This window comes from Mesitornis unicolor, unplaced genomic scaffold (genome assembly GCF_000695765.1).
Source record: "Mesitornis unicolor isolate BGI_N332 unplaced genomic scaffold, ASM69576v1 scaffold38797, whole genome shotgun sequence".
Classification (NCBI taxonomy): domain Eukaryota; kingdom Metazoa; phylum Chordata; class Aves; order Mesitornithiformes; family Mesitornithidae; genus Mesitornis; species Mesitornis unicolor.
The window spans coordinates 19,556-40,467 of record NW_010195041.1 but is presented as its reverse complement, the minus strand read 5'-3'; the positions used below and the strand labels follow the sequence as shown (position 1 = coordinate 40,467).

Below are 20,912 nucleotides of genomic sequence, written 5' to 3'. Positions count from 1 at the left end.
TTCCCTATTTTCTTGGACCTCTTTGGCTACTTCCTGGTGTCCTTATTAACTTGGTACCTCTCTTGCAGCGCTGCTGGGCGGAGCCACAGTAGGACTTGCAAATACTGGCTCCGTGGGTGTGGGGCAGCAGACAACGCCCAGCATAAACACTACCAGCCAGATAGACCCCAGCTCCATTGAGAGAGCCTACGCAGCCCTTGGACTGACCTATCAAGGGAACCAGATGCAGACACAGCCCCAGGCTCAAGTGAAGAATCAGCAACAAGGCCAGTCACCCCAGGGTCTGCGCCCAATGAATCCTATGAGTAAGTTTATCTGTTAGTGTTCAGATACGAACTCCAGGCAGTTTACCTGTGCTATACCTAATGCAATTTTTCTTAACCTACCAGCTTAATACTGCTAGTTACTTTGCAAGAGGTATGGCTTTGCAATATTTTAGACTTGAGCTACTAAGCTACTCAGTGGAACATTAGAGGACCCAGATGCACTATCTGGGAAAAGTATTTTCTTTGGAAAAATGGTAAAATTTTTTCAGAACTAGTTTTCCAAAGTATTTTATTTAATTTTTTTCAGCTTTATAATTGTACTGTAAAGCAAGTTTCAGGCCTCTTAGAAGTTGTTAATTGGTAATGCATGCATTGGACTGCCTGTATTCAATTGTACTTCGTTATTACTTGGGCTGCACCATATTACAGTTCTATCTCAGATACGTAATGTTTGTTTTAAAAATGAAAAGTAGTAAATAACACTCTCTCTCTGAATCTTGTCATGCGGACTCGCGTAACTGTAAGTAGTCTGGGTGGCTTATTGCAAAATCACAAAAGACTACGTAAGAATTTTATTTTGAAGTGCAATTGATTCTAACCTGTCTATCACTGGTGTCAAATGAAGTAACCTTTAGCCATTAATTCTAATTTTGATAGTTTGATATTACATCACAGGAATTTTCATCACCCCCAGCTCTTTGCTTGAGTTGCATGAGTAGATGTGGGGTTTTGTTTTCTTTTTTAAATGGAAATGAGGAAATATAAGCTGGTAGAGATTTATCACAAGCTTGTATGGGTTTGCAGTGATCCTGCCTATACGCCCCATGACAAGCCTGTGTATGGCATAAGTGCTGTGTGTACACAGGAGTTCCAGGGGGAAGGACCTCAGGGATTGCAGAGGAAAGTAGCAGTTGGTTGCAAGCTGCACTCTGATGTGCTGTTTCTGCACCGAAGGACATGCTACTCCTAAGTTACTAAGGAAAAGGTTGTTGGGTAGAGTAGACTTGTTAATGAGATGACTGGTCCTCACAAGTTGCATGCAGTTTGTATACCGCTAAAACTTTGCCTCCCAGTGTGTAAAGTATTTTTAAAAAAAGGAGAGGGGAGTTGGGGAAGGGTTCTGAGAGCTTAGTCTTAAAACAAGTAGATTTTAATTTCTAGAAGCATCAAAATCTTACAGCGAGTACCTTGAAAGGAATGTGTCATCCGTTTTTTTCTGAAGCAAAATGGTTCTCTGGGTTGTTTTTTATTTATAGACACAGAATTTAGCCTGTGTATTCTTTTTGGGCACTCCTTGTAGCACCAGTAAGAAAATCCAATGAGCTAGGGTGGAAAAGCTCTTGGAGAGTGAAGATCTAAAGCTTAATGTGGAACTGACAAGCATGGAGAGTGTAAAGTTTTGACTGTTGTTTAGGAGCAGGTGGCTAAGGAGGGAATTGCAACAGGTAGGATAGGAATTACCAAGTTGTACCTTCATGACAACAGGACTAGTTTAGGAGAAGCAGCAGGATTTGGAGAGGACTGCAGTGTGACAAGATGCAGTCATAAGTAGGTCAAATGGTTGGTTTGGGCAGCCGAAAAGGGAGGGTTAAGGCTAAGGTTGACAGTTGTCTTCTGTACCAGCTCTCAGATGGCAAAGTGAATTTGGAAAGGAGAAGGAAGTGACTAGGGGAAGGAAGGCTTGAGGCTGCTTTATGAAAAGCCCATTAAATACTTGCTTGTGATATTAGAGGTATGTATTAGGCTTGGTATACTTAATTTCAGTGGATTTCTTTTGTATGCTGTGTCTAATTTTGCTTGAGATACAGATTCTGTGGAATTCAGATGTCCTAAATACTTGTGATGCTTGGTAATGGCTTTCATGCTACTCTCTGTCTCACAGAATGATCTATTCAGAAGTTCCAGACTCAGAAAGGCAGATTTTGATATGTGACACATTACTAGAGCTTTCTCCTGCAAAGTACAAACATTGGAGTTAGTTGCTGGATCCTTAAGTACAGAGTGGGTGAGAGGGGACCTTACCAGATGTAGGTGGTAGCTGATCTTTTTTTTTTGAGGCCCCTGAATGCCAAAAAAACACCAAACCCAACCACTTCTGAACAGAAAGCCAGTACTGGTTGGTAATACTGATCTTCAGTTAGGGACTTATAGAAAAGGACTCTGTTACATAACGTTTGCAGCGAATAGAAATTGCTTGCTTGTTCAGAAGTCCAGGAAGATGTCCTGAGGAGTAATGTGGTGTGATGCTTCACTTCCAGGTCACCAGTGTTTCTAAGTTTGTAAAAGTAAGGGTAAAGACAACAATGGGCAATTAAACTCCCTTCTCAAAAGTCAAAGTATTTGAAAGTCTAGACCCCTTGTTACTGCTGAGTAGTTACTGATTTTGCACAGTAGATAGGCTGTTCATTTAAGAATACTTTTTTTTCTAGGTGCAAATCCAATGGGAGTGAATGGAGGAGTAGGGGTTCAAACCCCTAATCTGCTGCCTGACTCAATGTTACATTCAACCATGAATTCTCAAAAGTAAGTTGAATTATTCTTTGCGCCCCAGTGATTTTGTTTTGATCTCATGGCACTTCTTGCATAAACAGTGGGGTAAATGCCATTGATGGCTATCTCTCCCTTTGGATTTTGTAGCTTTTGTTGCAGTTTTCCAAATCCTTGGGTAGGACAGCATGTACTTTCACGGCGTTGTTTTGGTGTCTGTGCAGCTATTTCTGCAGAGTTTGTCCATTGATTAGGGAATGGCTGAACTAGCACTTTGTCCTGACATTATTCTAAAAGAGGCTATGACTGTAAGATGACTAAGCTTGGGCTAGACTTTTGCCCTCAATTCTTGCTCTGTTTTTGAAGCCCCATGATGAGTGAAAGCGCCAATGTTGCCAGTTTGGGAGCCATGCCAACAGCTCAACCATCCAGTACTGGAATTCGAAAGCAGTGGCATGAAGACATTACTCAGGATCTCCGAAACCACCTTGTTCATAAATTGTGAGTAGCTAATAATCAAAACAAACTCTGGTTGAGTGAGTTGCTGCCCCTGAGGTGCAGGGGGAGGGATGGAGGGATGGAGGAAGGCTGAATTCCAAAACTATGGGGCCAGAGAGCAAGTTTTGTCAGGATGCATGAGACGGGAAAGCAAAAGCCTGAAAGATAGAGCTGTATCTGCTGTTTTGGAACTGTTGTACTGGAAGTGTCCTACTCCCTACTCAAGCCATCAACATAGGGGCAATGTGCCCTGGGAGCAGTAGCAGTGCACAGTCATTGAAAGATTTGCTTGCTGCTTTGTGTTCAGATCACAGGGGTTAGTGCAGATGTCCCAGTCTGGGGACATCCTAATGACTTGCATGTTTTTTTTCAGAGTCCAAGCCATATTTCCCACTCCTGACCCTGCAGCACTGAAGGACCGGCGTATGGAGAATCTGGTGGCGTACGCTCGGAAAGTGGAAGGGGATATGTATGAATCGGCAAATAGCAGGGTGAGATGGCGTCCTCTGTTGTCAAGTCATGTATATCTCTGCCTTGATCCCATAGTGACTGGGAAGGAAGAGGAGTGGAAGCACAGATGAGAGTTGCAGGCTGAGGAAGTGTGTGTTCAGGGGCTGCTGGATGGGGGTCTAGGAATTGGCCAGCTGCAGGCTGCTTCAGCCTGGGTATACCAGGAGTCAGGGTGGTGCCTGTCAGGATGTGCTGTGTCTGAGACTTCTGAGTGTTCCCTGAAGGCAGCATGAAGTTCTTCTTGCATTCAACACTACTTTGGGAGAACCACAGTGAAGAAAAATGCCCGATGTTGGCCTAATGGTTGCCAGCAGTGCCCCTTTTTGCCCCACTGTCTGCTCAGGAGCCCCTGCAAAGGGAGAGCCACCCACTCCCAAGCCAAAATGTGTGTGGAAGGCTCTTTTGCAAGCTTGAATCATTGTGATCTGTTGTCTTTACTTTATGTATGTGTCATCTCCTTTCCTGACTTGTATTGCTCCCCAACAGGCAGAGTACTATCACTTGCTAGCGGAGAAGATCTATAAGATTCAGAAGGAGCTGGAGGAGAAACGAAGAACCAGGCTGCAGAAGCAAAACATGATCCCAAATGCTCCGGGCATGCCACAGGCTCCCATGAATCAAGGGCCTAACATGGGCCAGCCCCAACCAGGGATGTCTGCAAGTAAGGATGGTTGGGTTATTGACTACCTGGTGCAGGGGAATCCTTTTACTGTCATTTTGGTAGACTGGTGACCATTTTGCCCTTCTTGTTTCACAGTTATCTGTCTTGCTCAGAGTTAAATAGAACGTTTTCCTCTTTGTTCAGAAGGACTTGCCAAATCTTTGCTTTGCTTATGTGTTAATTAATGACCATAGATTATCTGGAAGCACTTAGTCTTCTGAGCAAGTTGAATTATTATAAACCTTTACACTTTGAGGTTGGAGGAAATGGAGACTAAGTTGTGTCTTTAACATTGTAGAACTTCAGTCTTGTTAGAGATTCACCTCTAGAATTCGTTGATTTGAAGATAACTTCAGTTACTATAAGGGAAATATATTTTCATAATATGTAGTTGTGGGATGCTTAAAGTGATCATCACTACTGTTGTTGCTAAGCAGGGAGTTTGATGATTGGAGTGCTTAGGAGTGCCTTTGAAAGTTCTGTGTTTGTTCTGTGCCACGTTTGTTTTTGTGGACAAATGGCCTTCCCAACATGCAATGAAAAGCAGATTTCACTTATTTTCCTATGCAGCTGTCTTCTGTTTCACAGCAGTTCTCTTACTTGAGTTGACCTTCCTAATGCTAAACAGATTGTTGTTGTTGTTGTTGTTGTTATTATTATTATTAGATTCCCTGCTAGCCATGCATTTGTATAGTAGAATAAAATTGGCTTTGGGGAGGAGTTAACGATCGAAACCGTCATGCTGCTAAAGAGTATAATGTCCCTTTCTGACATTAGGAAGGGACAAGACATTGTATTGTATTTTTATTTGGGCAACAGATAAAAGCAGATGACACAAACTATTGTGGGTGATATTTCTAGTTATAAATTGGAGAGAGGCATCTGCTGACACCGTAATCTTGTATTTCCAGTTAAGTCCTGTAAATAATTGAAATACAGGATTTTAAACTGTACGTTTCTAGATAAAATTGCATTCCATGCTCTGATTTAGCTGTGAAAGATAACTAGTATCTTTAACTATTTAAGCCACAGCCTGCTTTAAGATGACTTTTTCTTTTCTCTGTGATTCTGGACTGACAGCTCTGGAGGCTGAAGTAGTCTTTCTTAAAACTAAGAGCAGCAGTTCTGCAAACACACGTTCTAGAGCACTGCCCTTCCCCTCCCAAATGACTCTCCCAGTAGCTTCCTTCTCAGAAGAAAATTATTTTTCTGCTTGATTCTGTCACTCTTGCATATTCTTATATACTTTACAGTTAAGAATGTTGAGTTCTTAAGACACCTTATGGAAATAGATGTATAGCTGTCAGTGACACTGTTATAAGTTGTCTAAGAAGATAGGGTCAAAATTTTGAATTAGCTGAGGAGACAAGAAGCTTCCTTTTTTTTCCCCTAACACTGGAGAGATCCAGTAGCTCCAGGCATAAGCTACAAGAATCTTCAACTGAGTTCTCCCTGCTTAAATTTGAATGTATTTTAGTAAATCAAATTCTGGCATTTTTAATGTTTGAAGTCAGAACAGGATTTACTGAGATGCATTAACAAGATCCAAGAAGGATTATTAGAGATTGATACTGTGACTTTATTTGCTGTAACTTCTGTAGAAAGTTGATCTTCAGCAGTAGATGTGACACTGTCAGTTCTTCATCATTAACTCCAGTAGTTCTCAGACCTTTGATAAATACCGTGTTGAATTGTACAGTTTTCAGTGTTTTAAATCTAGAGGTGCAGTAACAGTGTAGAGTGGTCTGTAGAAGTTCTTGTGGCCTCAGTGTTTGTGAGCTACTGAGTTTGTTGTTGTACCTCAATAAAATACTCCGAAATTGTCCTTAATTTCTGAAAGCTGACTCTTAAGTCAGAGGATATTTCTGTCAATGAGACATGCTTATATTTTCAAGCAAGTTTTTTGTTTTGCTTCACACTGAGGACTCTTCAAGAGTCTTTAGATTTACTGAACTCTGTACATGGGTTTTAGTGTGTAATTCACACTAAAATGTTTGGTGGATGAAGCCTGGTGGTCTTCTAAATGTCATAATCTTATTCCAGTATCTTTTTTTCCAGATGGTCCTCTTCCTGACCCAACCCTGATACGTGCCAATGTGCCAAACCAGATGATGAATCGCATGCAGGCACAGCCGGGTAAATATTTGAAAAAAAATTCACTACTCTGATTTTGAAGGAATCTTGGAATTGGGCAGCTCTTGCTGAGGTGTCATAGGCCTTCAGTTTTCCTATTTGATTAAGATAATACCTATCTATACTGTAGGATACTTACATAACTCTGTATACTATATATTATAAAACTGTATATGTCTTACAGCATTTTGTGATCTTGTGAATTTAAGAGCTGTACATTATCTGCTTGCTTTGTTAAGTAAAGAACATAGGATGGTGGGGTCAGCCAAACATTGTAGGTCTGACCAACTTAGCTGAGGACGTGTTGGCGACAGAGAGAAGACGGTGAGAATTACTGCACAGAAGGAAGAGGCAGAATCTTTGTTACGTAGTCAAGAAGCATTGTAGCCAACATACAGAGTACTTAAGAAAGTGAAGATAGAGATTGAGATTCAATAAAATTATTTTCTAATATGTGATTAAGATAATGCCGCTTTCTGTAGAAAGGTGATCTTCAGCAGTAGATGTCACGCTTCTGGTTTTGTCCTGTACTCCAGTAGTTCTCAAACTTCAGAGCTTTGATAACAGTGGAAAGAAGTCTTTTGGGGAAAACCAGACTTGTCTGTGTTCTGAAGGAGTGTAGTAGCTTGGACACATTATATTTAAAATTACTCCATGTAACTGGTTGTTAGAAGGAGGTATTTGCTTCGTAGTATTGCATGCTTGGAAACTGGTTGCAAGAAAACAAAATTTGGAAGAACCTGACGGCATTTCTTCTCTGAAAGTTGAATGATGCCCAAAGGAGAATTCAGGCCTTTGTTTATAAGTGTTTTTTTGGCACAAATGCACAGGAATGAATCAGTTTGGCCAGATGAACATGCAGCTGTCACCGATGGGACCCCGGCAAGCCCCTCCTCTTCAGCACCCTGGACAGCTAAGCCAGGCTGGGGCCATGAACCAGGTCAGTGTGTGTTTCATCCCAGGGTGCTGAGCTCACAGCTTTGCTTCTCTTGGCTGTGGTTTCCTTAAAATAAATAAATGCATAAAAGAAATGTTAAAAAAAAATCAAGCACTATTTCTTCATTCTCTTGGCTCTTTGATTCCTCCTTTTACATCTCCACTGAAAGATTTGTCTGGTCTACGATAGACCTTTAGATCTTGGTGGTAAAAATTGCCTTAAAAAAAAAAGTTTAAGTGGCTTTTTGTGCAGTTGCCTCCTTAAAAAAAAGGAACAAAAATAAATCTTAAGTCACAGTCCCAATCTGAAATCAATATAATATTCCTTAGGAAATCATCATAATTTCTGTCTTTTGTGAGAAGCTATATGCAGGCTTTTGATCTTGTTGATATTGCATCCTACAGATAAGCAGAAAGGATCAATTTCAACAGCAGAATGCTTTTATTTGTAAAACGTTATGCCCGTTGTGTGAAAAGAGTTCCTTTCTTTTCCAACAGATGGGATTTCCTTCACGCATGCAGCAACCAGGAGTTGGACAGCCTTCTGGTCAGAATCAGTTTCTACAACAGACCCAGTTCCCTGCTTCTTCCACGGGAATGAACACAGCGAGCATGCCTATGACTCAGCCTGGCAATCAGACACCAATTTCTCAAGTGAGTTTCTGATTTCTGGAAGTAGTGTCAGTGGGCTCTGTCATATACTGGTTGCATTGTTCAGTTTGTAGTAATGGAGAACAACTTGTTTTCTCGATGCTTCTGGAATTATAGTCAGTCAAATTAATTTCTTGGGACTCTGCATTTTTCCTGATGTAGCACTACGAATGGCAAGTGTTAAACATTGTTGGCTTGTTCTCAGGCTTAAGTTTGAGTGTGACAGAGAAGTTTTTAAGTTTGTTTTTGTGGAATAGAGAAGAAGGTTACTCAGCATGCAGTAGTTAAGACTTTCTTGCTGAATAGCGAAGGGGCAGAGCCTGAGAAATTAAGAGATGGTAGGACATATCATAAAAAGGCATGTCTGTCCAGGACCAATGTATGTTGCTGGCTTTGGGGGATAGGAGGGTTATCACTACTAAAGATCTGAACTTACAGTCTAGCAGTTTCCTTTCTGTCCTTTCCGTCTCCCTTTTCAGCAAGAACCTTTCAGGCCAGGAAGAAGTAGGGAACGTCAGTTTGCTTCTCGTTGATGCTTCTTCCTAGTTTGCAGGCAAGATTATTGTGGAGTGACAGCTTTTTTTTCCTTGACCAGTACTTCTTTTTTTCTTTTGTAATATCATAATGGTACTGTAACTGTACCATTTTCTGTGTACTTATTTCTGATGATAAATTCCATTTCTAGTCTTGGGGGTGGGGGCATGGGCACACTGAGTGTATGTGAATGCTATTTTTCACTGAGGTGCATTGTCCCATATTCAGAAGGTACAAATCTGCAGTTTTAGAAATAAATGTTTTGTGAACTGGGGAGTGTAGGTGTGCCATTCTTTATATATATCAACAAGTATAAGTTATTCTAGTGAAACGTCTCTTTTAGAGCTGAATAAATTATATAGCAGCTTTATATTCATTTGGAGCAAAAGAAATCGGATAGACCTTTTCTCCTTTTGAAACAGTTCTAAACAGTTAGTTTGTCACATTTTTAAGAGTATGCCAGTAACTGTGGGAAAGCAGCCATTTGACAGTAATTTATCTCTCTTTTCTATTTCAAATCATTGCAAATGCGTACTTGTTTTTTCACAGGCACAAATGACCAGTGCTTCCTGTCCTGTGAATTCTCCTGCAATGGCTCCAGGTCCTCAAGGGAGCCACATTCACTGCCCACCTCTTCCACAGCCTCCCATGCACCGAAATTCCCCTTCTCCAGTACCTAGCCGAACCCCAACACCTCACCACACACCCCCAGGCTTGGGATCACAGCAACAGCAGGCAGCAGCAGCTGCCACTACTACACCCACGCCTACTCCTCAGGCAATGCCACCTGGACCACAGTCACAAACTATGCACCCTCCTCAAAGGCAGACTCCTACGCCTCCACAAGTCCAGCCTCCGGTTCCAGTTACCCCTTCTGCAGAGCAACAGCAGCAGCCCTTGTCACAGCAGAGCACGACTGCATCTGTTCCCACGCCAACAGCACCACTGCAGCCTCAGCACCCCACAACACCTGTAAGGAAATACTTTAATTGTTCTTTCCCTGCAAATAACATTAACGTTTAACTATAACGTTTAATTTTCAGTTAGTCTTTTATTTTTCTGCAAGTCTGTGATAATGGAGTTAGTTCGTGTCGTGTTTAATGTCAAAATAAGTTCTTTTGCATTTAGGAAGTAACGTTTTTGCATCAAGCCAAGTCTATAGATCATCTGATGTTTCCAGAGAGGAAGTATTTTTCAGGATATTTTTTTTTAATTCACTGTGAAACGTGGATGAGGTCTTTAGTTATGGCTGTGTATGCATAGTGGTGGTGTACAATAGGGAAACAGTGTGTAATTTTCTGTATACTAAGCCTTCCAGTGCAAGTTTCTGCTGTATTTTTTTCTGTAATTGGAGTTATGCAGCAGTGTGTTCTTCAGGTGAAGCAAGTAGAAAGACCAGAGTGCATTTAAAATTGGTGGAAATATAGTGTAGGTGAAAGGTAGATTAGAGGAAAAAAAAATAAGTTCATTAGAAGCCTGTTTGTAATATGTGTTTTGTTCCCTCAGCTTTCACAGCCAGCTGTAAGCATTGATGGGCAGGTATCCAACCCCCCATCCACCAGCAGCACAGAGGTGAACTCTCAGCAGACCGTTCCAGAGCAGCAGCAGCCACCTTTGCAGGAAGTGAAAATGGATATTACAGAGGAAGGGGAACCAGAACAAATGGAGCTGCAAATGGAGGAGAAACCTGAGGTGAGATTGTCATCCAGTTGTTGGATAGAGTGTCTTTAGTACTGCCAGATATTTTTCTATATCCATGTAAGCCATTCTTTCCAGAGCTCAATGAGAGCTATAGATGCTACCTGCTGCTGCTGTTTTGATTGAAGTCTTCCCCTCCCAGCTTCCTAAGGGAGGGTCTCTATTTTGTGGTGAAATGGTGGTAGAAGCCAGTGACCACAAGAAGGACCATCATAATGTGGTTGCAGCTGTGAGGCTTTTTGGTAAATGCTGATATAAGAGGGAACTCAGATCAGTCCTTCAGGTGTTACTGGCAGATGTGGAGTGTTAGAATAGTGGATGTTTATGTGATGGGCTGCTTTACTGGGCTCTGACAACCTGTCACTGAGGACAGCTAGGAGTGTGGCTGCCAGCAGGATCACCCTGGGAGCCCCTGTGTGGGAGAGACTCACACCTGCCTGAAGACCTGGATGAGTACTTGTATGTATGCTTGCAGCTCATCATTGCTACTAATGCAGTGTATAAAGGTGCATTCTAGCACATCTGCTAGAGGTTTAGGCAAGTTTTGACTACAAAGTAGATACTCATAATCCTAGGAATGAGTGGTGGGCAGGATAACAGATAGGTTTAAAGGACAGAAATGTGGATGGGTGACCTGACAGGAGACAAAGTGACAGGCTCCAAACTACTTTCCAGGTTAAAGCAGAACCAGTCGTGGAGGAATGTAAACCAGATGCAATGGAGCAAGAAGAGAAGAAATCTGAAGTGAAGACTGAAATACCAGAGGGGGAAGAGAGACCTACTACTCCAGCTACTCAGTCTTCTCCAGCAGCTGGGCAGTCTAAGAAAAAAAGTAAGGAGGAATGCTGTTTTGACTGAAACTCACTGCATCTGCCTAGAAAGTCTTCAGGGGAAAAAACCCCAAGCTTTCTTCATTGGTACTCAGTAGGCTTATATGGATTGTTCTTTGTGGCTTTTGGATAAAAATGTCTAATAATACATGTGCTTGTAATTGGCTTAGGATGAGTTCTTTAGTATTATTCATTAAGCCTTAGTAAAATTCAGTACAGTGGAGATTCGAAATACTTCTGTTACAGATCCTCTAGACAAGGTTTTTTTGCAAACTTAGAGAAGACCTGCATTTGGAATGCAAACTGGCTTTAGTAAATTTATCAGTGTCTTCCCTATGATAAAAACAAAATTCTTTTAAATATTTTGGCCACCTCCTTGATGATCCTTTAAATACCCTCCTCAGAACTCAGTGTTGCAGAGGATAAACAAGCCATGCTGAGTAACTTAAACCCGTTGTCTGTAGTCTTTTTCCACAGACCTCATATTTTCCAGCAGATTTCTTCCTTACAGCTGTTTCTGCTATCTTCCTAATGTTGATTGTTTTTCAAAAGTTTTCAAGCCGGAAGAGTTGCGGCAGGCGCTTATGCCAACGCTGGAGGCACTTTACCGTCAGGATCCAGAGTCTCTTCCATTTCGACAGCCTGTGGATCCCCAACTACTTGGAATTCCTGTGAGTGTCTTAGCAAGATACTTTACTGTCTTTAATCTGAAACACCTATGTTATGGCATACCTGTTTGAGTACAGCTTTATTCTGCCTTGTTAACATTTTTATACTGATGCATTTGAAGAGATTTAGCTTATGCAGTGGAACATACTATGTCTGGACTAGGAAAGTTTGTTTCTTCGAAAGTTTGTTTGGTTCTGTGTTCCTTTTGATAAATAAGTAGGTATACCATACATTGAAGTGATTACCAACAGATCCCCTGCGGTGTGTGGCCATTTTATGGATGTTGCGTCATGTTGTGATGCTTTTATTGCTGAATTTTGTAGGTGTTCCTCATCATATATAAAACTTGATCTGCTTAATTTCCCCACATATTCAGCCAAGACCACTTAAAAAAACCCCTCCCTCAATAATTATTCATCTGTTATGAGCAGGGAGGAGACTATTCAAGCTTTTGTTCTGGTTGAATTTTCTGCTTGTTTTCGAATTGTCTTCAGAAGACATTACTGTCCTTCAATGATCTGTGTTTTAAACACTGACTACGCAAGTTTACTATTCATACACAAATATGTATACATAAAGTCCTGATTAGGTGCTTTAGACAACTTTTTTGTCTGAAAGGTGTTTTTTTTGTTTTGGTATGGGATTTTTTTGGTATAGAGACTGCAAAAACTCAAGGCCTGATGTATTTATAGGCAGGCATAAATGTTGCTAATATTCTTTAACAAGCTCTCAATTGCTTGTCATATTCTGAGGACTTCTATATAGGAGAGGTGGTCTTATAACTGATGAAGGGGGTTAGAAAAGGGCATTATTTAGAGGAGACGTAATATCTTTTATCATCTAACAAAGTTAGTTATTTTTGTTTATTAGGTTGTCTGGTTTGCTAAAAACAGTTGCTTTCTGTTAATGTGTATATCCTCAGCGCAGAGTGGCTGGAAAAACGTTGCTACTTCCTACTTTTTGTAATACTTGTTTTGCTGACTAAAATTAGAGTGCCTTTATTTCATCAGGAGTGGAAGAGCAATAGAGCCCGAGAAATAAAGGAATAATGAAAAGGAAGCACTGGGGAGTGATATGGTATTACTTGGAGACTTCATTGTATGTCACGAGCAGTTTGAAAATGAAGCCAGGGAGGAACCGGTTTTTCTTGATGTACTGCAGAGGCATTTATATGCTGAGAATGCACAGGCTGTCATGTCACAACGCAGTTTTGTAGTAGTGTTTTGATGCACTGCATATTCTTGCAGGATTATTTTGACATAGTGAAGAACCCCATGGACCTTTCTACTATCAAGAGGAAGCTAGACACGGGACAGTATCAGGAGCCGTGGCAATATGTAGATGACATCTGGCTCATGTTCAATAATGCCTGGCTGTACAACCGCAAAACATCCCGGGTATACAAGTACTGTTCCAAACTGGCAGAGGTGTTTGAGCAAGAAATTGACCCAGTTATGCAGAGCCTTGGTTATTGCTGTGGAAGAAAGGTAAGAAAACAAAGATTTTCAGTCTGCTGCTTGCTTCCCCTTATTGAATGGGGAGAAATACAGCAGTTGCAGTTACTAGCAGTTACAGTGTGTCAAAAATGTTGAAAGTTTACCTGGATTTAGCAATCCTGAGTAATCTGATATTGAGGTTTTAGTGGACCTTCTAATTCTATCTAGTGCTTAAATCATCTATTTGTATATAAGTTGTTGGGTGGAAAAGTAACTGAAGGCTTATTTTTATTAGGGTGAACCCATTTGCTATTGCAAATTAAACACATGTGGTTTTGTTATTGCAGAAGAAGTGCTCTCTATTTCACTGTATATTGAGACTATGTATTTCCATTGTCTTGTTTTGATGTGCTTTCCATCTTTGGAGAAGAGCTAGCTTGAGAATAACAACCCACTGAATGTTTTTTTTTGACTGTAGCACTTCATACACTTGTTCTGCTGTGAGGTTTGTGCAGAGAATAAGGTGGAAATGATCATTGGGTCACGTTTGCTTCCCATGGAAAGCAAGTGAAAACGTGTACAAGTACTAAGACAACCCATTCCTTTTGCAGTTGGAGTTCTCGCCACAGACTTTGTGTTGCTATGGCAAACAGCTATGCACAATCCCTCGAGATGCCACTTACTACAGTTACCAGAACAGGTAAGGAAAACTCACTTGGTGCGCTTTTGTGCATGCTGCAATTAATCTGTTAAAGGCGTGCATGTATTTACATATTATACCCTCTCTATACGTGTACACCTTCATGTTTTAAGATAAAAATTTGCTGAAATAGTTTATCTTGTGTGTTAATGACCTTTTTCTGCAAAAGTTCACTGAAGTCTTTGCTCTTCCTCTTTTGTTCGCAGAAATGTGATGTTTTACTAAGTTTTTATCCTGCAGTTAACTAAATCTTCAGTTACCTACAAATCATATATACAAGTCTGTTGTCTTTGCTTTCTATGCCGTAGTATTTTTCATGTAGAACACCAAGTAAACTATGCAGCAAGTATATTAATGCTCATAGTACATATTATACCTGGCAAGTCTTTGTTTTTCTCGTGATGTTAACACTGAAGAGTGAACTTACTTTTGTGATGCAAATCTTCATTGGAAGATTTGTGTTTTCAGATCTTCAGTAGATTGATGCTTGCTTTTTCTCCCAAAGTTTCCTTGAGGGAGTTGTCTTGCAGTAGCTGTCAGCAGCTCTGTAAAACGCTGTCACTTCTGCATCTCTTTGGAATATTTTTTTTTTTTTACTTGGGATTTATTAAAGGATTTAAGCCTCTTTTACTTCTGAAAGGTTGCTTGCTAGGCATCTCTTTTCCAATTGGGGAAGCAAGCCAGGAAGAAGGGAAGTACAGGCTTTAACACTTCCCTATCCTGTCACTAGAATACATTTGTTCGAGTAGAGGGCTGGTTACCTCCAAACTGTGTCCCCTCCATCAATTTAGTTCCTGCTCTCCATTCTTTCCAACACCTTAAACAAACAAAACAAACAGAACAGCAAAAACACTAAGACTCTTACCTGAAAGCCAATAAGATTTTGCAGGAGTTGCGGTTTTCTTAAATGACTGATTAAGTGAAAGCAACCAAAGAGCTACAGGAGTTAAATCTTAACCTTGTTAGGCTCCATAAAGGTTTATAGCAGTGAATGGAGGTTTTTAGGAGTGAAGAAGTAGAAAATAAGCTTACAGTATCCCAGAGTAACTACTGTAGTTTTAGACTTAGTGTAGACCTTTTCATGTCAGTATCTTCTGCTTATGTTTATCTATGTCAGGCCATAGATGAACCAAAAGACTGTTACTCAAAAATCTGATATGCTTTACATGTTTTCAAACATTAGGAGGAAATGTTTGCACTATATTAGGTGCATACATGTGACTTGTAAATTATGTTATATATATATATATATACTCATGCATATGTATCTACAGACTGAAATGTACAGTTCCAGAAGTACATCTCTGCATCACCTGGGAGAGAGAGAGGGTTGAGACCTGGCTTTTTACCTTAGCTGCTGCTGTAGTCTTGGTTTGCGTGGCTTTATAATAAACTTGTTTGAATTTTCTTTCATTTCTTTTTAGTTTTACTGTCTTGTGCATTCAATTAACATGCCTTACTAATGGAGAGGCCACCATTTTAGAACATTTTTGAGGGCTGGGGTAGAATCTTGAATTAATCACTATCTTATTTGAGTATAAATGAAATCTTTCTCTATAGTGCTTGCTTTGTTGATGCCTGGACTGTTCTGCACTCAAACTGGGCTATAGCAGAATCATATCAATGTAGAGCATTATGTGTATAGTTAATGTTAGATATTTAGTTAACATGCAGTTTGACATTTCTGTAGTGTCTGTAAGATTTTTTTGAGGACAGATTTTACTGTTCCTAAAGCTTCTGATGTTTAGCTTGCCCTCTCAACTGGGAGAGAACCCTGTGGCTTTTCAGCATTTATATATTTAAGATGGAAGATTGTCCCTCTTCCATTGATGTCCTGCAGATCCTCCTGCCAACAGAACTGCTGTGCTGACGTGCAAGTCAGAGTAGCAGTTCTTCCTTCCTTCTGCTCTTCCCCCTTTCTCATTTTAATTCTTTGCTGTACGTAGCATGGATTATTAAAATGAAGAGGGTATGGGTATGCTAAAATGGAATACTCTTGTTTAATTTGCTTTAATCGTTTGCTGCTTGTGAACCCATTTGAGAGATTTAATGCTAATCTGTGCTTTGCCTTGGCTTTCTGCTTTGTGTTGTCTTGTCCTGCTTCTATGTTTTTGTTTTTGTCCTGCAAATCCCCATTTCTTTGTTCGTGTGTGTGTTGTTTTTTTATTTCTCCTTCATGCTTGTCATTGTCTGCACTTGGCTTTGATTGCGCAAAAAAAAAACCAAACCCAAAACCAAAAAAACAAACCAACCAAACACAATGTGGGGCCCATAAATCTGCATCATTGAATATCCTTGTCGCCGTTGATGACCTGCTCTCTGCTCCTGTCCCTTCCTTGGCCTGCTGTGATTGGTGGCTCCGTTGCTTGACTTGGGCTGTGTTGTGTGGACGGAGCAGTTCACCCAAATATGGCCTTCTTGCTGACAGGTATCATTTCTGTGAGAAGTGCTTCAACGAAATCCAAGGGGAGAGCGTTTCTCTGGGAGATGACCCATCACAACCTCAAACGTGAGTCAATTTGTGTTTGCTTGCGCTGTGCATTCATAAACTCTTATCATGGCCTATAGAACTTTCTCAAGGGGAATGAGTTTTGTTTTAGGTAACCCCTACTGTTAGTAGGCCTGTAGAAGGTGGGCCAGTTATTCTTCATAAAAGCCTGGGCTTGTGCCATAGATTTGCTTCTTTAAAATCTAGACTGACTGAACTGTAGTGAGAAATAAGCGTTTAGTGCTCAAAATTGCAGCTGTACCAATAACGAGAAAAGATCATTGCTTTTTGTTTTAAACTGTGGAAGTATTGTACTGTAGAAAAGTAACCATGCCTGTGGGTGGGTAGGTGACAGACATAGTTTGAAATAGTCAAATGTACTATTCTGTTTATAGACTGGCTGTGCTGTTAAACATAGTCAACTACGTATTGTTTTCATTCAAGTTAGAAGCAGGGAAGCTCCTTTTGTGATACGCGTATTTTACTGCTGGAGTGCCATCTGCTTATGAGAAGTGCTATATGGTTGTTAAAGAGATCATGGTAAAAGGCTGTGCGTGGATTTAGTTGCCTTTTCCATGCTGATGACAAACTGTTAGGACAGTCTTTCATTCTGCTATACCTTCCCCACCTGCCCAGGAGAAAAAAAAATAAAATCTTGGTACAGAATTTGGAAGGCTAAGGAAGCCCTTGAGGGACAAATAAGTGCCTAGCAGTTATTCTTTGAGCCATTGAAGCATTGAGGAAAGCTCTTTGGGGGAGGGCATTGCAGGAACACTGCAGAGAAGCAAGTGAGAAACTTAGGAAAGTGTGAAGCCAACAGGCGAACTGGATACATTTTTTTTCCCAATAAATAAAAGCAATCAAAAGCTCTTTGAACACAAGCAATGGAAATAATTAGGTCCAGCTCTTGGTATTCTTTTATCATAGCTGATTTAAATGTTTGGGTGTTGAGTAGTGAAAATGGAGCCAATAGGCTACGCAGGAGGAGCAAGTACACTTTTGAGTGTCCTCTCACCTGCTTTACAGGCTTTCTCTTAGGAGCTCATTTTACTGGGGCATAGAGTTCCTGCTCCCTTCCTCTCTTCCCACAGCCCGTAGTTGAACAAAAGCAAAAAAGATCAGTAACGTATGTGCCAGGTACTGTTTACAGTTCTACTCACCATATTATAATAATAGTTTGAGGTGATTGGGAGATTGGTGAGGAAGGTTCAATCTGGTAAGGAGTGTGAAGTATTCTGTAGGTGGCACTATTCAGAATAAACACCGAAAGAAATGGGTGGAAAGGTTAATGCACGTGATGCAAGTTGGATTTGGTCTCTGTCACTGCTTCTCAGAGAGGCACATACTGATCATTTCGCATTTTACAGTACTATTTTTGGGTTAAATTCTCAGAGATCTGGGTATTCTTATATGATTGCTCTTTACTATTATGAACCAGATATAGGTGTATATCTTGTGATACTTGAGGGAGGTCTCACAAAAAGGTGGAATTTCTAACTTTGCAAATGCTGTAGGAAAGGTAAAGCTATAGTGTAGAGTAATGGCTGGGCTGGGGTTGTAGAGTTTGGAAGCTGAAATTTATCCTTTGAAATTAATCTAAGAGTGGAATCTGAAGTAAGATAACCAACCTTTCTCAGTAATCAAATACAGTTTGAATCCTCTGCCTTCATAGTATCAGAGATATATCAAATAGTCCTTTCACTATGAAATACTAATCAGACTGGTCCAAAACTTGAATGTTGGCAAGTTTTACCGTTTATCCAGTAGTAAAACTGATTAAGGGATCAGTGTGGTTCCTTACAAGCTGTTGTCTCATAGAAAGAATGTTTTCCACAGCCAGAGTCAAGGGTGGCATATACTTCAGTTATCTGTCAGTTTGTGAAATACAAATCCTTTCTTTGTAGTGACAGTGAGCGTTTAAAAAAATCTGCTTGCAAGTTTTGTCTTGGTATGTGGAGATGTGTGTGGTATGGCATGACTGTATGTTGTCTTGTGTTAAAACTGAGTTTTATTGCCTGTTTTTCCGTAGCACGATAAACAAAGAACAGTTTTCAAAAAGGAAAAATGATACACTGGACCCTGAACTGTAAGTAATGCTGTTACATTTTGAATGATCCTCACTTCATTATAACTGTTTTGTAAAATACATGTGATTCGTTCACCATCAGCTTTTGTTTTTCAGAGTTTTCCAAATTTCATGTAGCTCTGTTAACTGGCAATGGCTGCACAGTAAGCAGCGTATCTGGCATTCTGTGCCAAGAACCCAAACCACCACAACTATACTTGAGAAATATGCATTGCTGTATGTATGGGACAAAATTAGTGCATTTTGATGTCTTGAATGTGGATTCAACAGAAGGATGAATCCAGATAACTCTGCTTTGAAACCTTGATGTGGCAAATGCTCAAGTTTCAGAGCTGATTTGGATCATTTGGCAGTAGCTCTTTTGGTGGTGTTGGCTTTTGTACTTGTCATTATTTTACGGGCAGCTGTAGTAGAAGGAAAAGTTGTTAAATTTCAGTCAGCTGGTGGTTCTAGACTGCTCTGCAAGCAGAACTGTAGATGTTCAGTGCAGTTAAGATGATGGTGACTTAGCTGCTTTTTTTAATAATCCTGATGGTTATTTTGAAGCCACTTGACATGTTCCTGCATTAATACACCTGTGCTGCTACTCTGCAGATGTTACCTTCATTCTGAAATGAGTGAGCAGAAAGATATATATTGTTCTCACACCATTCTTCTAAGGGCACGTGGGTCAGCCAGTTTTGCTGTTTTGCAAAGGCTGTGGGAAGGAGAGCATAGTAACTTGACTCATAGCTTTTTCTTTGTTTGGTATAGTGAAGATACAGCCTCATGCTGGAATACAAACATAACTTACAGTATGATACCACATGCCCTACATAAATGACAGTTATTCGTTCAGAGTCTCAGACGCTTATGAGTAGACATGTTCAAAAGGAGTCAGACTGTTCTGATACATGAAGCCACCTTAGGTATTTTGGAGAATTATATTCAACAACGTCTGTGAAGTAGACCATATCACAAACTCAGTTGGCCTTAAATCTCTGCTAGTTTTCTGAACACGACTTTGATGTTGCTTCTGTTTCCTTTCTTCCCACCTTTTTGCAGTGTATTTGCCAGTGTACCCCAGGCTTCAAGTATAATGGGGCAACTAACAGCCAGCTGTTTCTCCTGATTCTTCTCTTCTGACACTTGTGAATCCATTTTCCTCTCTTTATTATAGCAACAAGCAGTTTACAGATTTTATCCTTAGCAGGGCTTCACTTTTAAAAAAATGAGTGGATAGCAGTAAGGCAAGTAAGCAGTAATAATAATGTCCCTGTGTAGTCTGCCTGACTTAAGCTCACAGCTTCTTAATTTATTCTGGAGGCTGTTCTCTGCATAGGTATGCCTTCTGTGTTAAATAGGCCCAAGAGCCTAAATGCTGGAATTCCTTTAGTAAAATGTTACACAAAATGTACAAGCAAGGAATGATACCACTGACATTGCTTCCCTTTCCCCTTTTTTTCCTTCTACAGATTTGTTGAATGTATAGAGTGTGGAAGAAAAATGCACCAGATCTGTGTTCTTCATAATGAGATAATCTGGCCTTCTGGGTGAGAAATTTCTCCTCCTCAAGTAGAGACCATATATATAGATTTACTGGAGTTAGTGCCTAAACTTCCTTATACTGGTTATATTTAAGAGTGTCTAATGGAAGTTGCATTCGCACCTGAATGTTTTGCAGCATATATAGTTAGGGTAACATCAAATGTAGGCATCATATCTTACTGTGTTATGTGTGAAGTTGCTTATAATCTCAGGTATTTCTAATATTCCTCTGTGTGTGGAAGAGGACCTTTTAGCTTTGTTTTAGCCTTTTATGTTTAAAGATATTAGTCCTTTCTGAAAAGATGTTTTTTAGTTCTAACAATTTCATACTGATCTGTTTTCTGTACAAATCATATTTATTTGTCATCTTCAAAAAAATTTTTGTTAACTACTAAATTTAACAGGCAAATTCACTTTTTTACGTTGGTGATCAGTTTAAATCTGAAAAACAATGTAGTTTTCTTTAGATACTACATAATTCTTGATCAAAATATTAATTATTTTTTCTTGATTGTTTTAAAAGCTTTTTTAAAAAGCTGATAAATTATATGTAGATAAGACTCTGAAAGAGCTTAAATGTTCCTTTTCTTGACAAGAGAACTATGACTTTTACCATTCTGTTGTCCCATCCACATTGCTGCAGAAGAGAGTAGACATCCTGTAACTGAGGAAAAATCTGCACATCATTTCATGCTGCATGTAATTGGGCATTTGGGGGGAAAAAAAAACAACCCAGCCTCTTGCTTCATATATTGCAGTATCTCATCTTCATCAGAGACAGCAATTGGAGAACATGTGTTGC

General features: G+C 40.1%; 1 protein-coding gene across 1 annotated transcript in view; it reads left to right on the top strand.

The window, feature by feature from the left end:
- The window catches only part of EP300 (E1A binding protein p300), a gene marked incomplete at its 5' end in the record, with an annotated part of 38,147 nt that overhangs the window by 4,237 nt on the left and 12,998 nt on the right, over positions 1-20,912 (top strand). Inside the window, 17 exon segments of the mRNA XM_010187993.1 lie at positions 69-305; positions 2,696-2,789; positions 3,120-3,254; positions 3,625-3,742; positions 4,248-4,422; positions 6,481-6,558; positions 7,386-7,495; positions 7,990-8,145; positions 9,226-9,648; positions 10,183-10,368; positions 11,050-11,206; positions 11,757-11,875; positions 13,121-13,360; positions 13,921-14,009; positions 16,438-16,518; positions 18,527-18,583; positions 20,038-20,115. Coding sequence (XP_010186295.1) covers positions 69-305; positions 2,696-2,789; positions 3,120-3,254; positions 3,625-3,742; positions 4,248-4,422; positions 6,481-6,558; positions 7,386-7,495; positions 7,990-8,145; positions 9,226-9,648; positions 10,183-10,368; positions 11,050-11,206; positions 11,757-11,875; positions 13,121-13,360; positions 13,921-14,009; positions 16,438-16,518; positions 18,527-18,583; positions 20,038-20,115 — 2,533 coding nt within the window.